We start from the raw sequence: 20,890 nt of genomic DNA, 5'->3' as shown, positions 1-20,890 counted from the left end.
AGAACTTTTAAAGCGTCTTCAAGTGCAGTCGCAAAACCATCAAACGCTATGATGAAACTGGCTCTCATGAGGACCGCCACAGGAATGGAAGACCCAGAGTTACCTCTGCTGCAGAGGATACGTTCATTACAGTTAACTGCACCTCAGATTGCAGCACAAATAATTGCTTCACAGAGTTCAAGTAACAGACACACCTCAACATCAACTGTTCAGAGGAGACTGCGTGAATCAGGCCTTCATGAGTTGAATTGCTGCAAGGAAACCACTACTAAAGGACAACAATAAGAAGAAGAGACTTGCTTGGGCCAAGAAGCACGAGCAATGGACATTAGACCGGTGGAAATCAGTCTTTTGGTCTGAAGAGTCCAAATTTGAGATTTTTGGTTCCAAGCGCCATGTCTTTGTGAGACGCTGAGTAGGTGAACGGATGATCTCCGCATGTGTGGTTCCCACCATGAAGCATGCAGGTGGAGGAGGTGTGATGGTGTGGGAGTGCTTTAATGGTGACACTGTCTGTGATTTATTTAGAATTCAAGGCACACTTAACCAGCATGGCTACCTTAGCATTCTGCAGCGATACACCATCCTATCTGGTTTGCGCTTAGTTTGTTTTTCAACAGGACAATGACCCAGAACACACCTCCAGGCTGTGTAAGGGCTATTTGACCAAGAAGGAGAGTGATGGTGCTGCATCAGATGACCTGGCCTCCACAATCACCCGACCTCAACCCAATTGAAATGGTTTGGGATGAGTTGGACCGCAAGTTGCAAGAGCGCATTTTTCACTGGCTGTCCACTGGTTTCGAAAACAATGATTGATATGCAGCTTAAACTTCTTGAATTCAATCATTATTGGGTTCAAATAGACATTTAGATTTGTGAACAGCCAACCACAACAACCACAATCCGTAAGGCGTAAATAGCTAAAACAGTGTGATTCATCAATGTATGTAGATAACAATAAGTGATATCCGTATCACCATAGACTACACCACTGCTGTCATCCTTACCTCCAAGCGTTTATTCAAATTGGATATTCTTTGGATGCTGACAGCAGTCATACCATTGGAAGACATAGCTTGGACTGTAGCCTACAAAAACCTATTCCTGCTCTTTTCCCGCAATCCATAAAACCCATTTGGTGTGTCATCATAGTGGTCTCTGGCTTGTGGTCAGACTCGCTCAGGTGGAACAAACTTAAACTTGCGCCTTTTTTCAATACTGATTTGAGTTTCATTGAGAAAACAGAGAAGTGTCAAAGATTTTTTTTTGTTAACCTCCTTTTTGAATTTAAAAGTAATCCTCAGAGTAATCATATCGTTTTTCAGAAGTATTTGTAATCTGATTACAACATTTTTGCTTGTAACTGATTACAGTTACCGTTTTTTTGTAATCCCTTACATGTTGAATTACAGCTGGGATCTGAGTGGGCCAGGATGATATCCTTTGATGAGAGGGACCGCTGTATATCTGTACAGTGTGTCCCCCAGGTCTCACGTCCCTTTGCCCATCTATTTGTATATGTAATCCGTTACTCCCCAACCCTGTATGTGTGTCAATGTGTGTGTGCGTGTGGTGTGTGTGTGTGTGTGTGTGTGTGTGTGTGTGTGTGTGTGTGTGTGTGTGTGTGTGTGTGTGTGTGTGTGTGTGTGTGTGTGCGTACGTGAATGTGAGTTTTTGTTTCTCTCTACATCTTTTGCTGGGGAACGTTGTGCGACATTAGTATTCAGTCAACATCACAGGGGTCTTTTGCTCTACGCCCTGCTCTCTCCCAGCAGTACCTCTCCCAGCTACCCCCTTCTCCTCCCCCTGCCCCCACTCCCCTCTCTCCATTTTGTGGGCTGCTGCAGGGCTTTAACTTGAAGCAAGGGGAACAAATACAAATAGATGGGAAAAGTTGTGGGACGTGAGACCTGGGGGACACACTGTACAGATATACAGCGGTCCCTCTCGTCAAAGGATATCATTCTGGCCCTCTCAGATCACAGCTGTAATTCAATTGGGGATAGACAAGAGCAGGATTTCCTTGATGCTTTTTTTCCTTTTCCTATAAACGGGCTGTCTGCCTGTCAGCATTGATAAGGCAAGCTCATGCACGCTGCGGCTAACTCTCCCCAACCCGGCAGCCATACTCCATAGCGCTATACCGTTGAGTAGCTTCTCCATGATTTACTGTATGCCTGTCTGCCGTTCCCCACCTTTTCATTGGTGCCCCTCTGGAGGACTGGGCTGCCTGTATCTCATTCTGTCTCTATTATGTTTTTTTTCTGTTGGACTATCTGACTATTGTCCATCTGATGTCTGTGTGTCTACAGCTATCTGTCTAATCTGTAGAGATGGTTGATGGAATAGGAGCTGATAGGGGAGTGGCTACTGTTCTCTCTCTGTTTCTCCCTTCTCTCCCTCGCCATTCTCTGTCTCTATCTCTGTTTGACTGGAGCCATCCACGGTCGAAGGGCCTCTGATGCTTGGTCAGTCTGGTTATGTGAGGCAGTAGACTACATCACTGCCCAGGCATCCTCCAATGTGGTGGGCAGTGTGAACCATTCATCTCTCAGGTTGTATAACAAGGAGCCTACAGTATATGGATGTACTGGCTGACAGGTTTGATAGACCATAGCCTCGCATGCACCTTACTTCATTTTGAAGATTGGCTCTTGGGAGCTTCGTTTGTAAGATCATACTCTTGACTTTTTGACAGTATTCACATTGCTTGTCAAATTACGTTCTGCCTGTAGGAAACAGCATTATATCACATAGTTGTTAAAAAAAATAACTATATACATCTACCTATTGAAAAAATGTGTATGAATTATCAAGGAATGTAGGCCTACTGGCATTCAATTTCATTCCTCTTCCACTGGTTTCCGTTGCAATTGGCTCGTAACTCCACGTGACTAAAGAAGTAAAACAAACGATGTGTCACATGTCTCCATTGGCAGAATGAAGAGAAGGGGAGAAAAGGTGTGGTTGGGGACGGGGAGGAGAGGCTGGAGAGAGAGTAGGAGCGAGAGAGTGAAAGAGAGAGGGATTAAGCGAGAGGAGAGAGAGAGTGAGAGAATGATGGAATGCATCAGCATGGTGAGGTAGCTAATGCTTCATAAGATTGGCAGTAAAGTGTGCCTTTGGATGGCGGGCTGACTTTAGTGTGTGCATTACTGAGCCGCATAAATCTGGGTGCCCCCGCTTTGCCTGCCTGCCTGGGTTTGCCTTTATTTACCTGAGCTAGCCTGCCCGGCCTGTGCACCGCTCCTAGCTAGCGCTCAGCTCTGCTCACCACCAGGCAGCACTTCCCTAATGGGCCTGCCTCGCTCGGGCATCATTCTCACTCATTCTGGCCAGCTGGCAGGATGGCCTGGGGGGGAAGCCTGGCCTTCTATTATGACTGGAAGTCTCCATCGTAACTCACACCTGTAGGTCCCCATGTTATGTATGTGTGGCTCTCTCTCTATCCGTCTGAGTCTCCATAATAACTATGGTATAATGGAGTCATACCCGGCTCCACGAGGGAGCAAAATCGGACTTAGCACCCTCAGTTCAAACCTGAGCCTCCTCAGTTTTAGTTTTGTACCTATATAAAAATAGAAAAAAGTTAAAATGATTGAGTAACAGGTTAGCTTAAAATCTGTATCTCCACTGCTCTGTCAGCACAATGGGTGTGTGTAGGAGGCAGTGGCGGTCGGTGCCGTTTAAGATGGCCTTATTTCTATAACAGCATATTGGATGACTGTCATTCATACTCCAGTCACTCAGCTCAATGTAACATCGATAGGTTTAGGCTACTACATGATACTAATATTTTCCTTGTACCCATCATGAGGTTGCTACATCCTAGCCTATGAATGAAAGTTTACAACGTTGGTGCACAGGTCGAGAGAATCAAGGTGTGCCGTTTACATTCAGCAGCAAGCAGTTTAGCAGTTACCCTGGTGGGCCCCACATTACATTGTTTTTCTCTCTCTTCTTTCTCTTTGAGTCAGCTACTCACCCCATTTGATGCACTGCAGTGCTAGCTTGCTTTAGCTTATTTCCAGTACTAGATTAATTCTCTGATCCTTTGATTTGGTGGACAACATGTCAGTTCATGCTGCAAGAGGATGTCCTCTGGAAGTCTTCATAATTACTGTGTAAGTCTATGGAAGGGGGTGAGAACCATGAGCCTCTTAGGTTTTTTATTGAAGTCAATGTAACCAGAGGAGGACAGAAGCTAGCTGATCTCCGGCTACACCAAGGTGCTATCCTACAGAGTGCTGCTGAGGCTACTGTAGACCTTCATTAGATAACAGTGTGTTTTAATCAATTATTTTGTATTTACGTATCGGCCTCAAGGCCTTCGTCTGAACTCAAGGCCTTGAGGCCGATACGTAAAGCTTAATAAAGAGCAGTGATACTAGCAAGAACAGTCTGCAGGTTTCTGCTTTTTCTCATCTTATTCAACTGTTACCATGTACCTGCAACAAAGATAGCTCAGATGTTTGAGTGCCTTTTGAATTTTGAATAAATTATTTGGTGACGTGAATATATTTGGTATAGTTTTATCTAAAAAGGATCACTTTTTAAATGTTTCACTATTTTTATTTTTATGAAATTCACTGAGGAGGATGGTCCTCCCTTGCCTCCTCTGAGAAGCCTCCACTGGTAGGGGGGCTATGGAAAGCCATTGGGGTGCAGGTTTTCCTTTAGCCGGTTTTTGCCAGCATTCTGAAGATTAAATAAATAAAAAGACGATTAAGAAATGTTTTAGCTGTCCAAATTGTCACTGTTGCCCTGCTGCTGAGGACAGAGAGAAAGTGAGAGAGGAGCATTGACCTAGGCTACTGTTGATTGCGAAGATGGAGACCTTTTTTGTTGAAGTAAAATGAAAGTTAGAGAGTATGCCTCAAGGCAGAAAATCCCACAAGGCAGGGCTCCAGACTGCGACCATTTAGTCACATTTTTCAACCTTTTGACAGCTGGCTGTGGGAGTTAAAAAATGTATTGGTTGCATCGATGTGGGCTGCACATTCATTCACCTTACTAAAACGTCCTATTTTTTAGGAGGCTAAAACCATGATTTGGTCAAACAGTAAAGTACATTATCCTCATGACTCCTGTAATGAAAGTGTCTGACTCCTGTACCTGCTTTGATGGGGCCTGCTGCTGTGTCAAGTGAGCCACTTGAAAAGTGTTCTGATTGTATACAATTTTTACATCTAAATGTACCTTTAGATTAATACATGGGTACAATGAGTGGGTATTATCTTTAGAGTTAGTGAGCTAGCTAATGTTTCGAGTTTACACTTACTCAGGTGGGGAATTAGCCCCAAATAAATGAGTCTATGATATTAGAGCACATAAAGATGCAGGCAAATTTATATTGGGAAAAAAAAAAATTTTGTTGAGAGAATGCCAAGAGTGTGCAAAGCTGTCATCAAGGCAAAGGGTGGCTACTTTGAAGAATCTCAAATATACAAGATATTTTGATTTGTTTTACACTTTTACACTTTTTAGTTACTACGTGATTCCATATGTGTTATTTCATAGTTTTGATACCTTCACTATTATTCCACAATGTAGAAAATTGTAAAAAATTATGAAAGCCCTTAAATGAGTAGGTGTGTCCAAACTGTCCATGGTGCTGATAGAGCGTAGTGGAGATTTCGAACCAACCTGTCATTTCTTGGTCAAAAGCATTTGAACTTCTATGTTTATTGTGGTATAGCGTGATATAAGCAGAATTCAATTGATTGTCTTTTGTTTGTGTTACCTGTTTGCTGACGGTGTTCCTGTCTCGATCCATATCCGTTATTTATTAAATGTTTTACTCCCAGTACCTGCTTCATTTCTCCAGCGTCATTCCATGTGACAGAATTTGATTCAAAAACGTGCATTGTGCCATATCACAACATGTTGCTGTACTCATGAGCTGCATGGTTTCCCATGTCTGAAGCCGGCCTATAGGCATATTTGTTTGGCAAGACAGCAGTTTCATGGCTGCATCTCACAGTAATAGGCTGTAGGCTGTTTTGGTTATCTGGATCTCCATTCACCTTTTTTTACTGTGTTTGTTTACTGTTAATGTAACTAGCCTAATTATAGATTGTGTCATGCCTTTATCCATCTGATATTTTGTTTACTTGGCCTACTTGGTACCGCTGTTTTGTTCTGTTCCCATTCATTCACATTCGCAGTTTTGTCTGTCATTTTTTTATTGCATGCATGAATAACTAGGCTACTACTTTCAGCATTTAGTTTGCATTGTTTTGGTAAGACAGCTGTGTGTCACATAGGCTGTTTGTAATAGGTGAATTGCCCTATTATCTATCTTGTAGCCTATATGTATCACTAAAACGGCCATGCTTTAGTGTGTAATGTGCTGTCCAGCAGAGATTGGCACAAAATCTCTAGCCTACCTGTCATGGCATTTGAACTTTGTTTGTGGTATAGCATGATGTAAGCAGAATTCAATATAATTGCAATGCAAGAACCCCCCCCCAAAATTGTGACCCCTCGCTGATTTCAACTGCCCCCTTAGTCACTTTATCCTGGCGCCGGGTCTGTGTGGATTGGAGAGGAGGGGAAGGGGGAAGTAAGGGCTGTATGGGGACTTTAGATCTACGCATCTTATATTCACTGTGAGACGTGTGTTTTGAAAGGTATAAATTCCTTTTAGATCAACAGTGGCGGGTTTCGATGGTTTACAGTATGTCACGTTCAATGCAACAGCAACCAATGATCTGGAGCCATTAGCTTCCTGGTCTGTGGAGTGTCCTTGGGGTTTTGCTGTCAGTGATTGACAGTGCATGACAGTTTCGCCAATTGTCATGTTCACGGTGCCTCTCCTTCTCTTTATAATGTGGAGCCTAACAATGTGCCAAGAAGTAAAATAGAGACTAAAATACATCAGCGCAATCCCTTTGTTTCAGCCCATAAGAAGCCGTCTCACGGCGCTTCGCATGAGCTCCTTGTGTCTCCACCGTCTTGAATGACTCACACTGACCTTGGAGATTATTGCTATACTAGACAGAAAAAATGCTATATGTTTGTCAAGAGCTGTCTGTCATCAATGAGCTTTTGTGTTGAGTATCGATCGCCTCCTCGGCAGGACACAGAGGTTGATGGATGCACAGCAAACAGACTCTGCATCGCCAGCAAGCAGCAGCAAGCCTCCCCTCCCTCCCACCCCTCCCTGACCGGCCCAGCCAAGGGGTCTCATGATGGGATGTCAAGACAGGGCAACATCCCCCTCCTCCCCATCGCATACCCCAGACCCCCGTCCCTCCACTCTCTCCCCTGTTCGTGGTTATTCTGGAGCTCTCTCCATCTTCAGTTTCTGTCCGTGGCATAGCTATAGCCAGGGCACCAAGCCGCGCAGCCATTCATTAGTAAACATGGAGTGGATTACTGTAGGTTAGCGCCACTCCTCCCGTGTCAATAACCCAGTCTGATTGCTTTGTAAACGACAAGAGTTTCACCACTGTATCTGCGGCGCACATATAAAGATAACAATACAATTCCCCTATCAGTTGACCTGGTTTCTCTTCAGTTAGTAAGCTTCTGCCTCTGGAGTGCAGTTGAGCGGGCCATGGTCTTTATAAAGCTGATACTAGACAACACGAATGTGGAACACGATGTGAGAGCCATCATCCCTGGTGATTCTTTTTTATTTTTCAGGAAGGAACGACTGCTGCGGCACTGTAGCATTCACACTTTGTCTTCGGTACAAGTGAAAATGGCAATAATGCTAATTTGGATGAATTTACCCACAAAATAGGTCAAAATATGATTTATTCTATCGTTATTAAGAAAATAATCTATGCCAGAAATCTGAAAAATATCATTAGGCGTGCTTTGTTTTGTCCCTTGACCTGATTTGACCCTGTATGGCTCCCTCCCTCTATGGTATGAGGTCAGGCTAATCGATCTGCTTTGATATTTTATAGACCCCCCCCCACCTCCTCCTCCTCCACCTCCCCCACTGTGTAAGCTGCTGCTCGAGTATTTCCTCAGTGCAGGATACCTAATGCTATCCACCTTTTGCCACGAGGGCTCTTAAACAGACACTTGTCATCAGCCCCTGACCAAGGACATAAATAGATCAAATAGGCTGTGTTTACACAGGTAACCCAATTCTGATCTTCTTTTCACTAATTGGTCTTTTGACTAATCAGATCAGCTCTGAAAAATATCTGATGTGAAAAGATCTGATGTGATAGGGCAAATGAAAAATACATGCATTTGTTTACATAGCCATCATTCTGTCATTTATCCATCAGTTAATACAGAGCATCTGGGTGAGGAACACATCTGGTATAATATTCACCACAGTTCAAGTCATTCAAACAGCCCTACTGGGCACTTCACCCAGATACTGGATCCAACTTGATAAAACAATGTCAGAGTTTGCAGATTCAATAACACTTAGAGGGATATAGGAAAACAAGTGTTGCCATACATGGCAGAAAAGTCTGGCAGATTACAGGAGATTTTCTGGCCCTCGGGACTTCTCACTCAACTGATGTTGACAAAGCAGAGCCGATGTAGGTTGAGTGGTAGAAAATCTATTGGAAAGAGAAAGCATTCAACTATGCAGGCCTGTATATGATAGCATTTGATATGTGCTCTTTGTGGGGGTTTCTCGCTCCCCGTGCCAAGGGTTGTGTAGCCATAAATTATTCAACAGTCAAATCCAAAAATCTACTAAAATAAAATCATTTGTTTCCCCAAACTGTACTTCACAAAAAGGTTGTTTATAACGATGGTAAACCACGTCTCTCAGTGCTGCTAGCAATCAATAGTCTGATGCAATCCTAAAGGCCCTTCATCATAACTCCATTCTACTGAGTGGACCAGACCACCTTAACACAGGCTACAGTGGAGACATAGAGACATATGTGCTGTGTTTCCATCCACTGTTGTCTCTCCCAGTTCTCTCCAATTGCCAGGACCTCAAGAATTCTCCTGCCGTTTTGAATAAAACATTTTTAAAAAGCTCCCAAAAATTTGAATGTTTGTCAAGTATTTCATGCTCTATAGTTTCAGTTTAATAGCAAATTTATTTTTTTATACATTTTATTGTTGGCTGGCAAGTAAATTCTTATCATCAGATGACGAAGGGTGATGAAGATGATGGTGATGACGTCAGTAATAGTTCTGAAGGCTACTAAATCAATAACAGTTCCAGTGCTGATGACACTGATGTCATCCACCGTCAGAGGCTCTCTTCCTCCTCCTCGTCCTCCTCCCCAGATCCAGTGCTCTTCATCAGCTGTGTCTGGGTCTGGGTCTGGGGCCCAGGCGTGTTATTAGTGCTGTGAATACCTTCCTTCCTGCCTGCAGCCAGATATGGCTGGTGCTGGTGTTACAGCCTTATTCATCTCCATACTGGAAGTCAACAGGCCTCTGCTCTAATGGGGAATGATTAAAGAGTAGAGGAGCCAGTAGAACTCACTCAGCGAAAGTTCAGAAAGTGCAGCCAGTCTGTGACTGAACATGGCTCCATTCATAATGCACAAGGACAGGAGAGTAGAAAATTGGAGAGGATGTGAGAGGCGAGAAGAGGAGAGGAGAGAAGGGGTGAGAGGAGAGGAAAGGAGAGGAGGAGAGGAGAGGAGGGGAGAAGGGGTGAGAGGAGAGGAAAGGAGAGGAGGAGAGGAGAGGAGGGGAGAAGGGGTGAGAGGAGAGGAAAGGAGAGGAGGAGAGGAGGGGAGAAGGGGTGAGAGGAGGGGAAAGGAGAGGAGGAGAGGAGAGGAGGGGAGAAGGGGTGAGAGGAGAGGAAAGGAGAGGAGGAGAGGAGAGGAGGGGAGAAGGGGTGAGAGGAGAGGAAAGGAGAGGAGGAGAGGAGAGGAGGGGAGAAGGGGTGAGAGGAGAGGAAAGGAGAGGAGGAGAGGAGAGGAGGGGAGAAGGGGTGAGAGGAGAGGAAAGGAGAGGAGGAGAGGAGAGGAGGGGAGAAGGGGTGAGAGGAGGGGAAAGGAGAGGAGGAGAGGAGAGGAGGGGAGAAGGGTGAGAGGAGAGGAAAGGAGAGGAGGAGAGGAGAGGAGGGGAGAAGGGGTGAGAGGAGAGGAGAATGGGTGAGAGGGGAGGAGGGGAGAGTAGAGCAGAGCAGAGGAGGGGAGGGCAGAGGAGGTGAGGGGAGAAGGGGTGAGAGGAGAGGAGAGGCCGGGAGAGGAGAGTAGAGGAGAGGACGGGAGAGGAGAGTAGAGGAGAGGACGGGAGAGGAGAGGAGAAGACGGGAGAGGAGAAGAGAGGAGAGGACGGGAGAGGAGAGGACTGTAGAGGACGGGAGAGGAGAGGAGAAGACGGGAGAGGAGAAGAGAGAAGAGGACCGGAGAGGACGGGAGAGGAGAAGAGGAGAGGAGAGCAAAGGGGAAGCAAAAGAAAGGGAGAGGAGATGGCATTTACTGTAGCTGGAGCTATCTGAGGAGAACACGCTACTACTGGAGCCTTCCTCCCTCCGCTGGCCCTACCGCCTCACTATGACACAATAACTACATTAGCTCTGATCAAAGTTCATAGGCGCTATGCAAGCTACAGTATATGCAGCCTATATATCTGCCTTTATTCGTTTTTTCTTTTTTATATGTTATGGTATTAAAATAATTGTTCACTTTGAATGTAATGACTCATCTATTAACAGGGCTGGTGTTATGAGAGGAGGGATACCTCAGGGACCTCGTTCTTTCTTCCTACTGCTGGGTTCCTGGAGGAGGGAGGGAGGGTGGCGGGAGGGCTGTGGTAGTTCAGTACGTTGGTGGGTTTCACTGTTAGGATCAGACCAGATCAGCCCTACAGCCTCAACAACAGGAGCAAACGTTGCAAATGTACATATCTTTGAAGAACATGGGACCTCTGTGTTGAGCAGCTAAAATGTCAGGCAGAAATAGAGAAAGAGATAGAAAGAGTCACACTGGCTGACTGACTGGCTGACTGGCTGGCTGACTGACTGGCTGGCTGGCTATTCCAGCTGCACTGATTTACAAGGTCTATCATCAAACTCTATGTCTACCATAACGCCTCTGACTTTCATGGGCAGGTTTTTCTTCTCCCTGGTTTGCAGCATTTTACATATGTGGCGGCGTATGTTGCACTCTCAGAAAACATTTGTTATGATTTAAGAGGACCCTGCAGCAGTGTATACTGCACCTGTCACTATCTGATTATTTTATAGCCTGTGCATTGTTCTCTGGCATTTAATTAGTAATTACAAGGTAGCAATTTGCATTTTGTAATACTTATTTTATGTGATTGACATGAAAAAGGAAAACATATTTGGTTTAAAATTCTCCAATGCATTGCTTTTGATCTGAATCCAACTGTATTATTTTGGAGCAATTGTGTAGTGTACAGAGTAGACAAGCCTATTTATCTCAGCGTCAACCTATTTTAATGTAGAATAGGGAAAGCACATTGGAGCAGGAATCTTCTTTCATATTAAGTACTATTATCATTCTTTGAACATGTCCAGAGTAATACCATCATACGTCATCAACACAGGAGGACTATTTTATTACTCCAACAGATTCCATGCAGGTTCATTCCCTACATGTTAATGCATCCATGGGCATAGCTCAGGAAGAACATAATCCGGAATGAGAAGGCTCTGTGGACTACAGTTCAAACAGGATAAAGCAATGACAAATTCTGGACCTGAGGACTCACGGAGAGCACGGAAAAAAGAGATTAAGAGGAACACCATTGTTTACCTCCTCCAAGGTGCAGGGTACTTTGTTGTTTATAAATGTTGCTAGCTCTTATTGGTTACCTTGCAGGCTTTTGGAATGAGGAAGGGGGAAAAGACTTGAGGAAGGACTCAGGAGGGGGTTCGATACAACTTTAATAATGCGCGGCAGGGGCTAAATGAGCCATTCTGCGGTACTCTAAGGCATCTCTCCCCCACCCATCCCCCCTCACGGTATCATGGCCTGAATTATTAAAAGTGTTGTTTGCCCTTATTGCATTGCAGCAATGTGCCTTGTCGCTAGAAACAAGGAGCTCTGAGCTGCATCGCTCTGGAGCTCTGTGCTCCAGCTCCCCACCTTCATCTGCATTGTCAGGGGAGCACATGTGAGAGCAGTGGCCAGGGAAGGACGCACACACACACACACACACACACACACACACTCATAAGCAGATAAACACTGCACATTTGGTTAATTAAAAAAAATCTCACCCAACACCTAAATTATTGCAAACACTTTTGACAATAATTGACAGATACATTTTTGTTTTTTTTACTTCATTCAATGCTTTGTATTGTGCTACAAATGACTACCACTACACTGCATGCGCTGCTTATGGTTTGCAGTGAGAGGTACACATTTTTCAGGGATTTTTTTTTTAGGTCCTCATTTGGTGAAGTAAGCTACACATGGCTGATGCAGCTTGTAGTCTGGCAGGGAAGTGTTGGGCTCCAAATCCCTCATGATGTCTTTCTGGTGTGTGTGACTCTGAGATGAAAGGGGGAGTCACATACCGATCCAGAGGAGGGTCACGCCAGGCACACTCAGTCGAAGAGACGGCATCACTCACTTAATAAAACAACACCCACCACCCCATCACCATCACATCACCATCACATGTGCCTTGTGATTTGGCCATTACGCTTTGTTAGAAGCTTCCTGTCAAATGCCCCGTTCTGATATGTAACAAAAACATATATAAAGATAGTGCTGAAAAATGTAATATGAAGGTCTGGATAATAACATTGTGGAGACTGACACCAATGATGTAGAAAGGATACAGGCTGCTACCCAACCCCCCCCCCCCCCGCCTGCCTCTCTCCTACCCCCCCTCTCCTTCTCTACATTTTAATCACACAATGAATAATTAATCAGAGGTTGGCCTCGATAATGTTGAGTCTGCAGATAAGATAGAAGCACACAACTGCTGAGAGGAACTAACAGAAAAAAGACATGGGCACCAAAAACAGAATATCAACTCTTTAACACAGACGGACCAATAACCACGTCACCAGATTAAAGAATGAACACATGTTATTAAATGGAAGAAATGCTCCACATGCTCTTTTTAAATAGTGGAACTATGAGCTGAAGTCAAATGTTTTTTTAGCACCTTACTTTCTGGCTACATTTCAGAGGCAGTTACAGAGAAGAATGTGACAAACTGCCTCGAGCCATCCTCTGTTTATGAATATGTAGCTAGAGGGATACTGTATTGATTGCTTGATTGCTTGATTTTCCCTACACTCTGAATTCCTCTGTAGTGAAGTGGTGTCAGAACTGAGGAGAGAGCTAACACTCAGTCACAGGACCACAATGTCGTCTTCTTTCTTCTCGGAGAAGTATAGCATCATCATCAGTATTTCCAATATGTCCACCCCATCCCCAGCACACTGTATTTAGGAAGAACATGACACTGTATCAGAGGATGATAGAAGCACTTGTGCTGCTACTCGCTGGGGAAGGCCCCTCTCTTAATTAGCAGTAGGAGCTCATTGACGCTGCTCCCGGCCTGCAGTGTATCTCTCTCTCTCTCAATCTCTCTCTCACTCTCTCTCTCTCTCTCTCCCTCCCTCCCTCCCTCCCTCACTCACTCACTCACTTACTCACTCACTCACTCACTCACTCACAGACACACACTTGCACACACGGTCTTGAAAAAGAATGGGTGAAAAAAAATTGTGTGAACCCTGGATGGCAACAGCAAAGCAATCACAGCGTAGCAATGCCCCCCACGCCTGGCCCATTAATAACAGTAATACACACACCGCGCCCTAGCCACCGCCAGCCGCCGAGAGCACCACTGACACTTTAATGGCCATTTTTTACTTTTGTTTTTAAATAATGCATGTGTTGCTTGTCAGCACTGCGTCCAGTTTCCCCCACCTCCCCTTTGCAGCATTCCTTTGTGCAGAAATTACAATGGGGAACTGCGTTCATCATACTTGGGGACGTGTAGTAGTGTGTGTGTGTGTAAATCATATGTTGTGGGGACCTTAGTGTTAGTGTGTGGGCTGACTCCTCAGCTGCTAAGAGCGGTTCTCTCCTCTCCAGGCAGAAGCCATTCATACACAGCTGCCGTGTCACTGTGGCCGGGGCTGGAGGAGGAGGGCTGAGGGCTGGGCTTACGTCTCATACAGGGTTGCCAATGTTTTGGTCTGACTGTCCTCACATGGAGAGTGTGCTAATGGGGGTGGTAATGCGACTAAGGGGGTGGAGGATGGAGGGAACGGGAGTTCGAGGGTCAAGGAGTTTGACTTCCTGTGTTGATGGAACAAGGACTAACCAGAGCTGTATGTAACATACTGTATGAGGCAGTCATAAGTGGCTTTGTACGGACTTTCTCTGACAGATCTTTCCTTCAGCACACCTCTGATCACTACACACTGATGTTATCACTGTAAGCATCTCATTAGGCTAGCTGGAGGTTCCATCATATGCAGTTGGAACACATGTACTTGTGCTATTGATTTCACAACAGCTACGTTTCCCTGTTCATCATAAACCTCTGAAATCAATATTCATAACAATCAATGTGGTGCTCTCTATTATATTTCTTATTTCTTTCTTTTATTTCAATTCCTGTGGCTGTGCAATGATTTCCTATGATTTAATTTTCCATTCTTGCTAATAAAGCCTAGTACATTGCTGGAGTATAGTGTAGTCCATTTGAATGACTCTGTGTTTTCTCTCCTCTCTGTTTGTGTCCCTGTAGGAAACACGTTGTGTAAATCAGGAAGCATTGCTGTCTTCGGGAACGTGGTGTACAGCGGGCTGCTCAACGAGCACCTCTGGCATTTAGGAGTTCCCCTCTTCACGAGACTGGTGAGAGCAGCTCTGGCCCCTCACGTCACACTTACTTCTCACACTTACCTCCATTTTGTAGTGAGCGCCTCACGTGGCTCCGTGGTGCAGCGGAGAATTCAGGTGGATGAATCTCTGCCTGCAGTCTCTTGTGGCTGGGTTTGATGCCCCTACTGTTGACATCTTGTTATCTGAAGTTGTTATATGTTCCACTATATGAAAGTCCTGCACAGTAAGTTTTAATTCAAGGAATCCCCACCACATCTAAGCCATTTGTTGTATTTCATTCTTTTGAAAGGCTTTGGTTCCTCTAAAGGTTTGAGCTGAAGCTAAGAAAGCCCCATGTGGGTACAAGTGAAGACGTCAGCAAAGTCTTCTACATTCTTCTCTGGCCCTAGATACAGAGGTGAAGGCATATGTGGTTGTTTTTTCCTCTGCCTTTGAGGTTCTTATAGAGAGACAGTCTAGTTCCCTTTGGGAAAAGAGCATAACCAGCTAAATAATTCATGAAATGTAGTTTCATGCAGACAGCCTAAATGAAAATTACAAGATTATAATTAAGGGCTTGAGAGTACAAGTTGATACTTGGGTTAAGAATGAATGATAAGTATTTACCCTTTCTGTCAAAAGGAAGTTTCATGTTGGTTTAGACTTGGATATAAATCGGCTGATGTCAGTTGGCATACAGGCTTTCAGTAATGTCACACAGGGATAAGAAATGTTGACAAACTCAGGATGGGTAACTTGTTATATGTTATAAGTTAATTGATTTTCTGTTCAGTTTCAACGTTATTATGTATCTTTACATTTGGATAGATCTATCATGCCGTTAAGAACCATGACTGTATAGGAATCGGCTTGTTTTTGTTACCAAAATGGCAGGAATCCAAAACTGTGGAAATGAGAGATTCTAGAACCATCCTCATGAGAGAACTATGAACCAAATATTGTGTCTCCAGTGCAAACACAATGCTGGAGATCATTTTCTCTCCAAGTGTGTGTTTCCAACAGTTTGCTACACCATGTGTCCAATTGGCATCCTATTGTCTGTATGGGTGTGGTCCTATGTGGTCACCACAAGAAGTCAGCATGGTATGTAAAAGTTACAGCAAGAAATTAGGGTACATAAAAAGGGATGTTGTAGAAAAAAGTTTACAGTATAGAAATACGTTTCCTGCAACTTTGCTGATAGGAATACCAAAATATGTCCTAAAAGTCAACTCAACGCACTCACAGACACAAAACACATACACAACAATATAAACCAACACAAACACACCTACACACACACACACACACACACACACACACACACACACACACACACACACACACACACACACACACACACACACATACACACACACACACACACACACACACAGAGAGAGAGAGAGCACAGTAAATGATTCAGAGCATGGTGGCGTGTGCTGAGCTGAAGCCTTTGAAGGAAGAGGAAGTGACAAAGACATCAAACAGCCTACCTGTCAGAGAGGTGGCTTTCACATCCCTTTTAAAAGGGGTTTAATTCACTGAAAAGGTGTCTCTATTGTTCTTGGCTGATGGGGAGAAGAGGACAACACAACGGTTTCTCAGGGTCCACCAGTCACTGACAATATTACTGAGGCTTCAGACTTTCAAATATCACTAACCGGTCAGTATTTATCCTACAAAATCTACACAGTTTCAGAATTTCACTAAGAATACTTATGTTACATGTTTTACAATTGTAGTATTGTTGCATTTACAATACCAGAAACGATTTGGAAGGCTTGCTCTCCTCTCTCTCTCTCTCTTTCTCTCTCTCTTTCTCTCTCTCTCTCTCTCTCTCTCTCTCTCTCTCTCTCTCTCTCTCTCTTTCTCTTTCTCTCTCTCTCTCTCGCTCTCTCTCTCTCTCACACACACACACACACACACACACACACACACACACACACACACACACACACACACACACACACACACACACACTCAAATCAAATCAAAGTTGATTTGTAACGTGCGCCGAATACAACAGGTGTAGACCTTACAGTGAAATGCTTACTTACAGGCTCTAACCAACAGTGCAATTTTTAAGTAAAACAAAAGGTATTAGGTGAACAATAGATAAGAAAAGAAATAAAAACAACAGTAAAAAAGAGAGTGAAAAATAACAGTAGCGAGGCTATATACAGTAGCGAGGCTATATACAGGCACCGGTTAGTTGGGCTGATTGAGGTAGTATGTACATGGATGTATAGTTAAAGTGACTATGAATATATGATAAACAGAAAGTAGCAGCAGCGTAAAAGAGGGGTTGGGGGGGGCACACAATGCAAATATTCCGGGTAACCATTTGATGACCTGTTCAGGAGTCTTATGGCTTGGGGGTAAAAACTGTTGAGAAGCCTTTTGGTCCTAGACTTGGTGCTCCGGTACCGCTTGCCATGCGGTAGTAGAGAGAACAGTCTATGACTGGGGTGGCTGGGGTCTTTGACAAGTTTTAGGGCCTTCCTCTGACACCGTCTGGTGTAGAGGTCCTGGATGGCAAGCAGCTTAGTTCCAGTGATGTACTGGGCCGTACGCACTACCCTCTGTAGTGCCTTGCGGTCGGAGGCCGAGCAGTTTCCATACCAGGATGCTCTCAATGTTGCAGCTGTAGAACCTTTTGAGGATCTGAGGACCCATGCCAAATCTTTTTAGTTTCCTGAGGGGGAATAGGCTTTGTTGTGCCCTCTTCACGACTGTCTTGGTGTGTTTGGACCATTCTAGTTTGTTGGTGATGTGGACACCAAGGAACTTGAAGCTCTCAACCTGCTCCACTACAGCCCCGTCGATGAGAATGGGGGCGTGCTCGCACCTCCTTTTCCTGTAGTCCACAATCATCGCCTTTGTCTTGGTTACATTGAGGGAGAGGTTGTTATTCTGGCACCACCCGGCCAGGTCTCTGATCTCCTCCCTATAGGCTGTTTCGTCATTGTCGGTGATCAGGCCTACTACTGTTGTGTTGTCTGCAAACTTAATGATGGTGTTGGAGTCGTGCCTGGCCACACAGTCATGGGTGAACAGGGAGTACAGGAGGTTACTGAGCACGCACCCCTGAGGGGCTCCAGTGTTGAGGATCACTGTGCCAGATGTGTTGCTACCTACCCTCACCACCTGGGGGCAGCCCGTCAGGAAGTTCAGGATCCAGCTGCAGAGGGAGGTGTTTAGTCCCAGCATCCTTAGCTTAGTGATGAGCTTTGAGGGTACTGTGGTGTTGAACGCTGAGCTGTAGTCAATGAATAGCATTCTCACGTAGGTGTTCCTTTTGTCCAGGTGGGAAAGGGCAGTAGGGAGTGCAATAGAGATTGCATCATCTGTGGATCTGTTTGGGTGGTATGCAAATTGGAGTGGGTCTAGGGTTTCTGGGATAATGGTGTTGATGTGAGCTATTACCAGCCTTTCAAAGCACTTCATGGCTACGGATGTGAGTGCTACACGTCTGTAGTCATTTAGGCAGGTTGCTTTGGTTTTCTTGGGCACAGAGACTATGGTGGTCTGCTTGAAACATGTTGGTATTACAGACTCAATCAGGAACATGTTGAAAATGTCAGTGAAGACACCTGCCAGTTGGTCAGCACATGCCCGGAGCACACGTCCTGGTAATCCGTCAGGCCATCTGTTTAAAGGTCTTACGTCGGCTACGGAGAGCGTGATCACACAGTCGTCTGGAACATCTGATGCTCTCATGCATGCCTTAGTGTTGCTTGCCTCGAAGCACGCATAGAAGTTATTTAGCTCGTCTGGTAGGCTCGTGTCACTGGGCAGCTCGCGGCTGTGCTTCCCTTTGTAGTCTGTAATAGTTTGCAAGCCCTGCCACATAAGACGAGCGTCGGAGCCAGTGTAGTACGATTCAATCTTAGCCCTGTATTGACGCTTTGCCTGTTTGATGGTTCGTTAGGAGGGCATAGCAGGATTTCTTATAAGCTTCCGGGTTAGAGTCCCGCACCTTGAAAGCGGCAGCTCTACCCTTTAGCTTAGTGCGAATGTTGCCTGTAATCCATGGCTTCTGGTTGGGGTATGTACGTACAGTCACTGTGGGAATGACGTCCTCGATGCACTTATTGATAAAGCCAGTGACTGATGTGGTGTATTCCTCAATGCCATCTGAAGAATCCCGGTACATGTTCCAGTCTGTGATAGCAAAACAGTCTTGTAGTTTAGCATCTGCTTCATCTGACCACTTTTTCCATGAAACATAGGATATTACAGTTTTTGATGTCCCATTGGTAGGATATTCGTGATCGTACCTCGTCTAATTTATTGTCCAATGATTGCACGTTGGCGAGTAATATTGACGGTAACGGCAGCTTTCCCTCTCACCTTCTGTGGATCCTTACGAGGCATCCCGCTCTGTGTCCTCTGTACCTGCGTCTCTTCCTCTTGCCAATAACTGGGATGTTGGCCTTGTCGGCTGTTTGGAGTATGTCCTGTGCGTCCCGCTTATTGAAGAAAAAATCTTTGTCTAATCCGAGGTGAGTGATCGCTGTCCTGATATCCAGAAGCTCTTTTTTTTGCCATAAGATACGGTTGCAGAAACATTATGTACAAAATAAGTTACAAATAACGTAAAAAAACACATAATAGCACAAATGGTTAGGAGACCGTAAAACTGCTGCCATTTCTTCTGGTGCCATTTTACACATACACACACACACACGCACGCAGGTAGGTAGGTAGGTAGGTAGGTAGGTAATGAAGATAATAGCCACCCTGTCGTGTAGCTTTTCTCCATGTCGTTCCTGCTGTCTGTTCTGGTGCTGCTTGTTGTGGCATTGACTTGACTGCAGTGCCTTGCTCTAAAGACAGAGGAACAGTGTGGACCACTTGTTCATTACAAGGTGTGTTGTGTTGTATTGTGTTGCCGTTCACACTGTGACAGCAAGGTGTGGCAGGCAGTGTACTCACTGTGCCTGCCTCTCACACAGACTGACACACCAGGTCTGGCCCCGGAGTGGTATCAGCATCACACACAGGGGCCCAGGCCCCTCCTCGGTCTCACACAACCCCTATTACTGTTGCTGAACACTGCCAAGATGTCACGTGAACACTGCGTTATTAACATCAGACTATACAGTACAGTCTGTGTGTGTTGCTGTGTTTGGTGTACTCAATGTATGTGTACTGTATGTGTTTGTTTGATGTTGGGAATTTTCTTTCTTTCATTTTGAAAGACTTGTTCATATATTGGGATTGACAATATGTTTTGCTGCAATTAGAAAGTAGAGCACCCACTGACGTTTTTCAGAGAATTTCAGGTGATGCCACTTTTAAAGTATATTTCCTTAAAATCCTTCTTTGTGCGGTGGCCTATTTCCCCAGCGCTAAAACCTTTGAGGATGTTTCCACCTTTTCAGAAGTCTTAGTTATGAGTCTGATCCTCCTCATATAGAAATAGCAATATCTACCTGTGAATAAAGTACATCTGTGGATCCTTACCAGCTGTTCTTGTAACGCTTTAAAGTGAAGTGTCATTAGAAACAGTCCTTCTACGAGACACAGGATGGAGAATCCTTTCTTCCTGTCTTTGGGTCAACCAGCACAAAGCCCATTAGTTGAAGCAGCTGAGACCAGCCATCATAGACTAATAGAGAAATGGGGATGGGGCTGGGGTGAGAGAACCATGTCTAGTATATACCAAGACCCTTAAGACCCCGTGCTCAAGGCAGGGGCCTGGGCTGAGTGCTCAGGGGACCATAGCTCAATGCTCTCACTGTAAAGATGAGAAGAACAGGGCATGGTCCAACAGCAGATATGGGGATATTCCTGCTAACAAGCTCTAGGATTACCATGAAATATTAAAGGAAAACTCCACTCAAAAACTATCTTTTGGTATTTTTTCATTTGTCCGCTGTTGATACAGTCCCACATTATTTTGCATGTCAGCAGTCAAGTGTTCAAGATATTGGACTTTCAAGAAGCAAAGTGTCACTTGCCACATCATCATGATGATCCGTTTTTGCATCATCTGTAGCAACAGTGGACTAATGAAAAAAATACCAAAAGTCAATTGGGTGGATTTTTCCTTTAAAAGGGGGGAGATCCTGAGCTGAGCTGAGGGTGGCCATTTTAGGGCTGAATAAAGTGCATTTAAGTCCTTTACTTCCTCCTTTCTCTCTGAAAGCTTT

At 44.7% G+C, this 20,890-nt stretch overlaps 1 protein-coding gene across 3 annotated transcripts in view; it reads left to right on the top strand.

The window, feature by feature from the left end:
• Window positions 1-20,890, top strand: part of LOC115171427 (RNA binding protein fox-1 homolog 3) — a 242,826-nt gene that overhangs the window by 95,409 nt on the left and 126,527 nt on the right. For all 3 annotated transcript variants that reach the window (XM_029728232.1, XM_029728233.1, XM_029728230.1), the window contains exon 3: window positions 14,653-14,762. In XM_029728232.1, the coding sequence (XP_029584092.1) occupies window positions 14,653-14,762 (110 nt within the window). The remainder of the gene's footprint in view (window positions 1-14,652; window positions 14,763-20,890) is intronic.

Source organism: Salmo trutta, chromosome 32 (genome assembly GCF_901001165.1).
Source record: "Salmo trutta chromosome 32, fSalTru1.1, whole genome shotgun sequence".
NCBI lineage: Eukaryota > Metazoa > Chordata > Actinopteri > Salmoniformes > Salmonidae > Salmo > Salmo trutta.
Note: the sequence above shows the minus strand (reverse complement) of the source record. Positions and strands in the feature narration are given on the sequence as shown.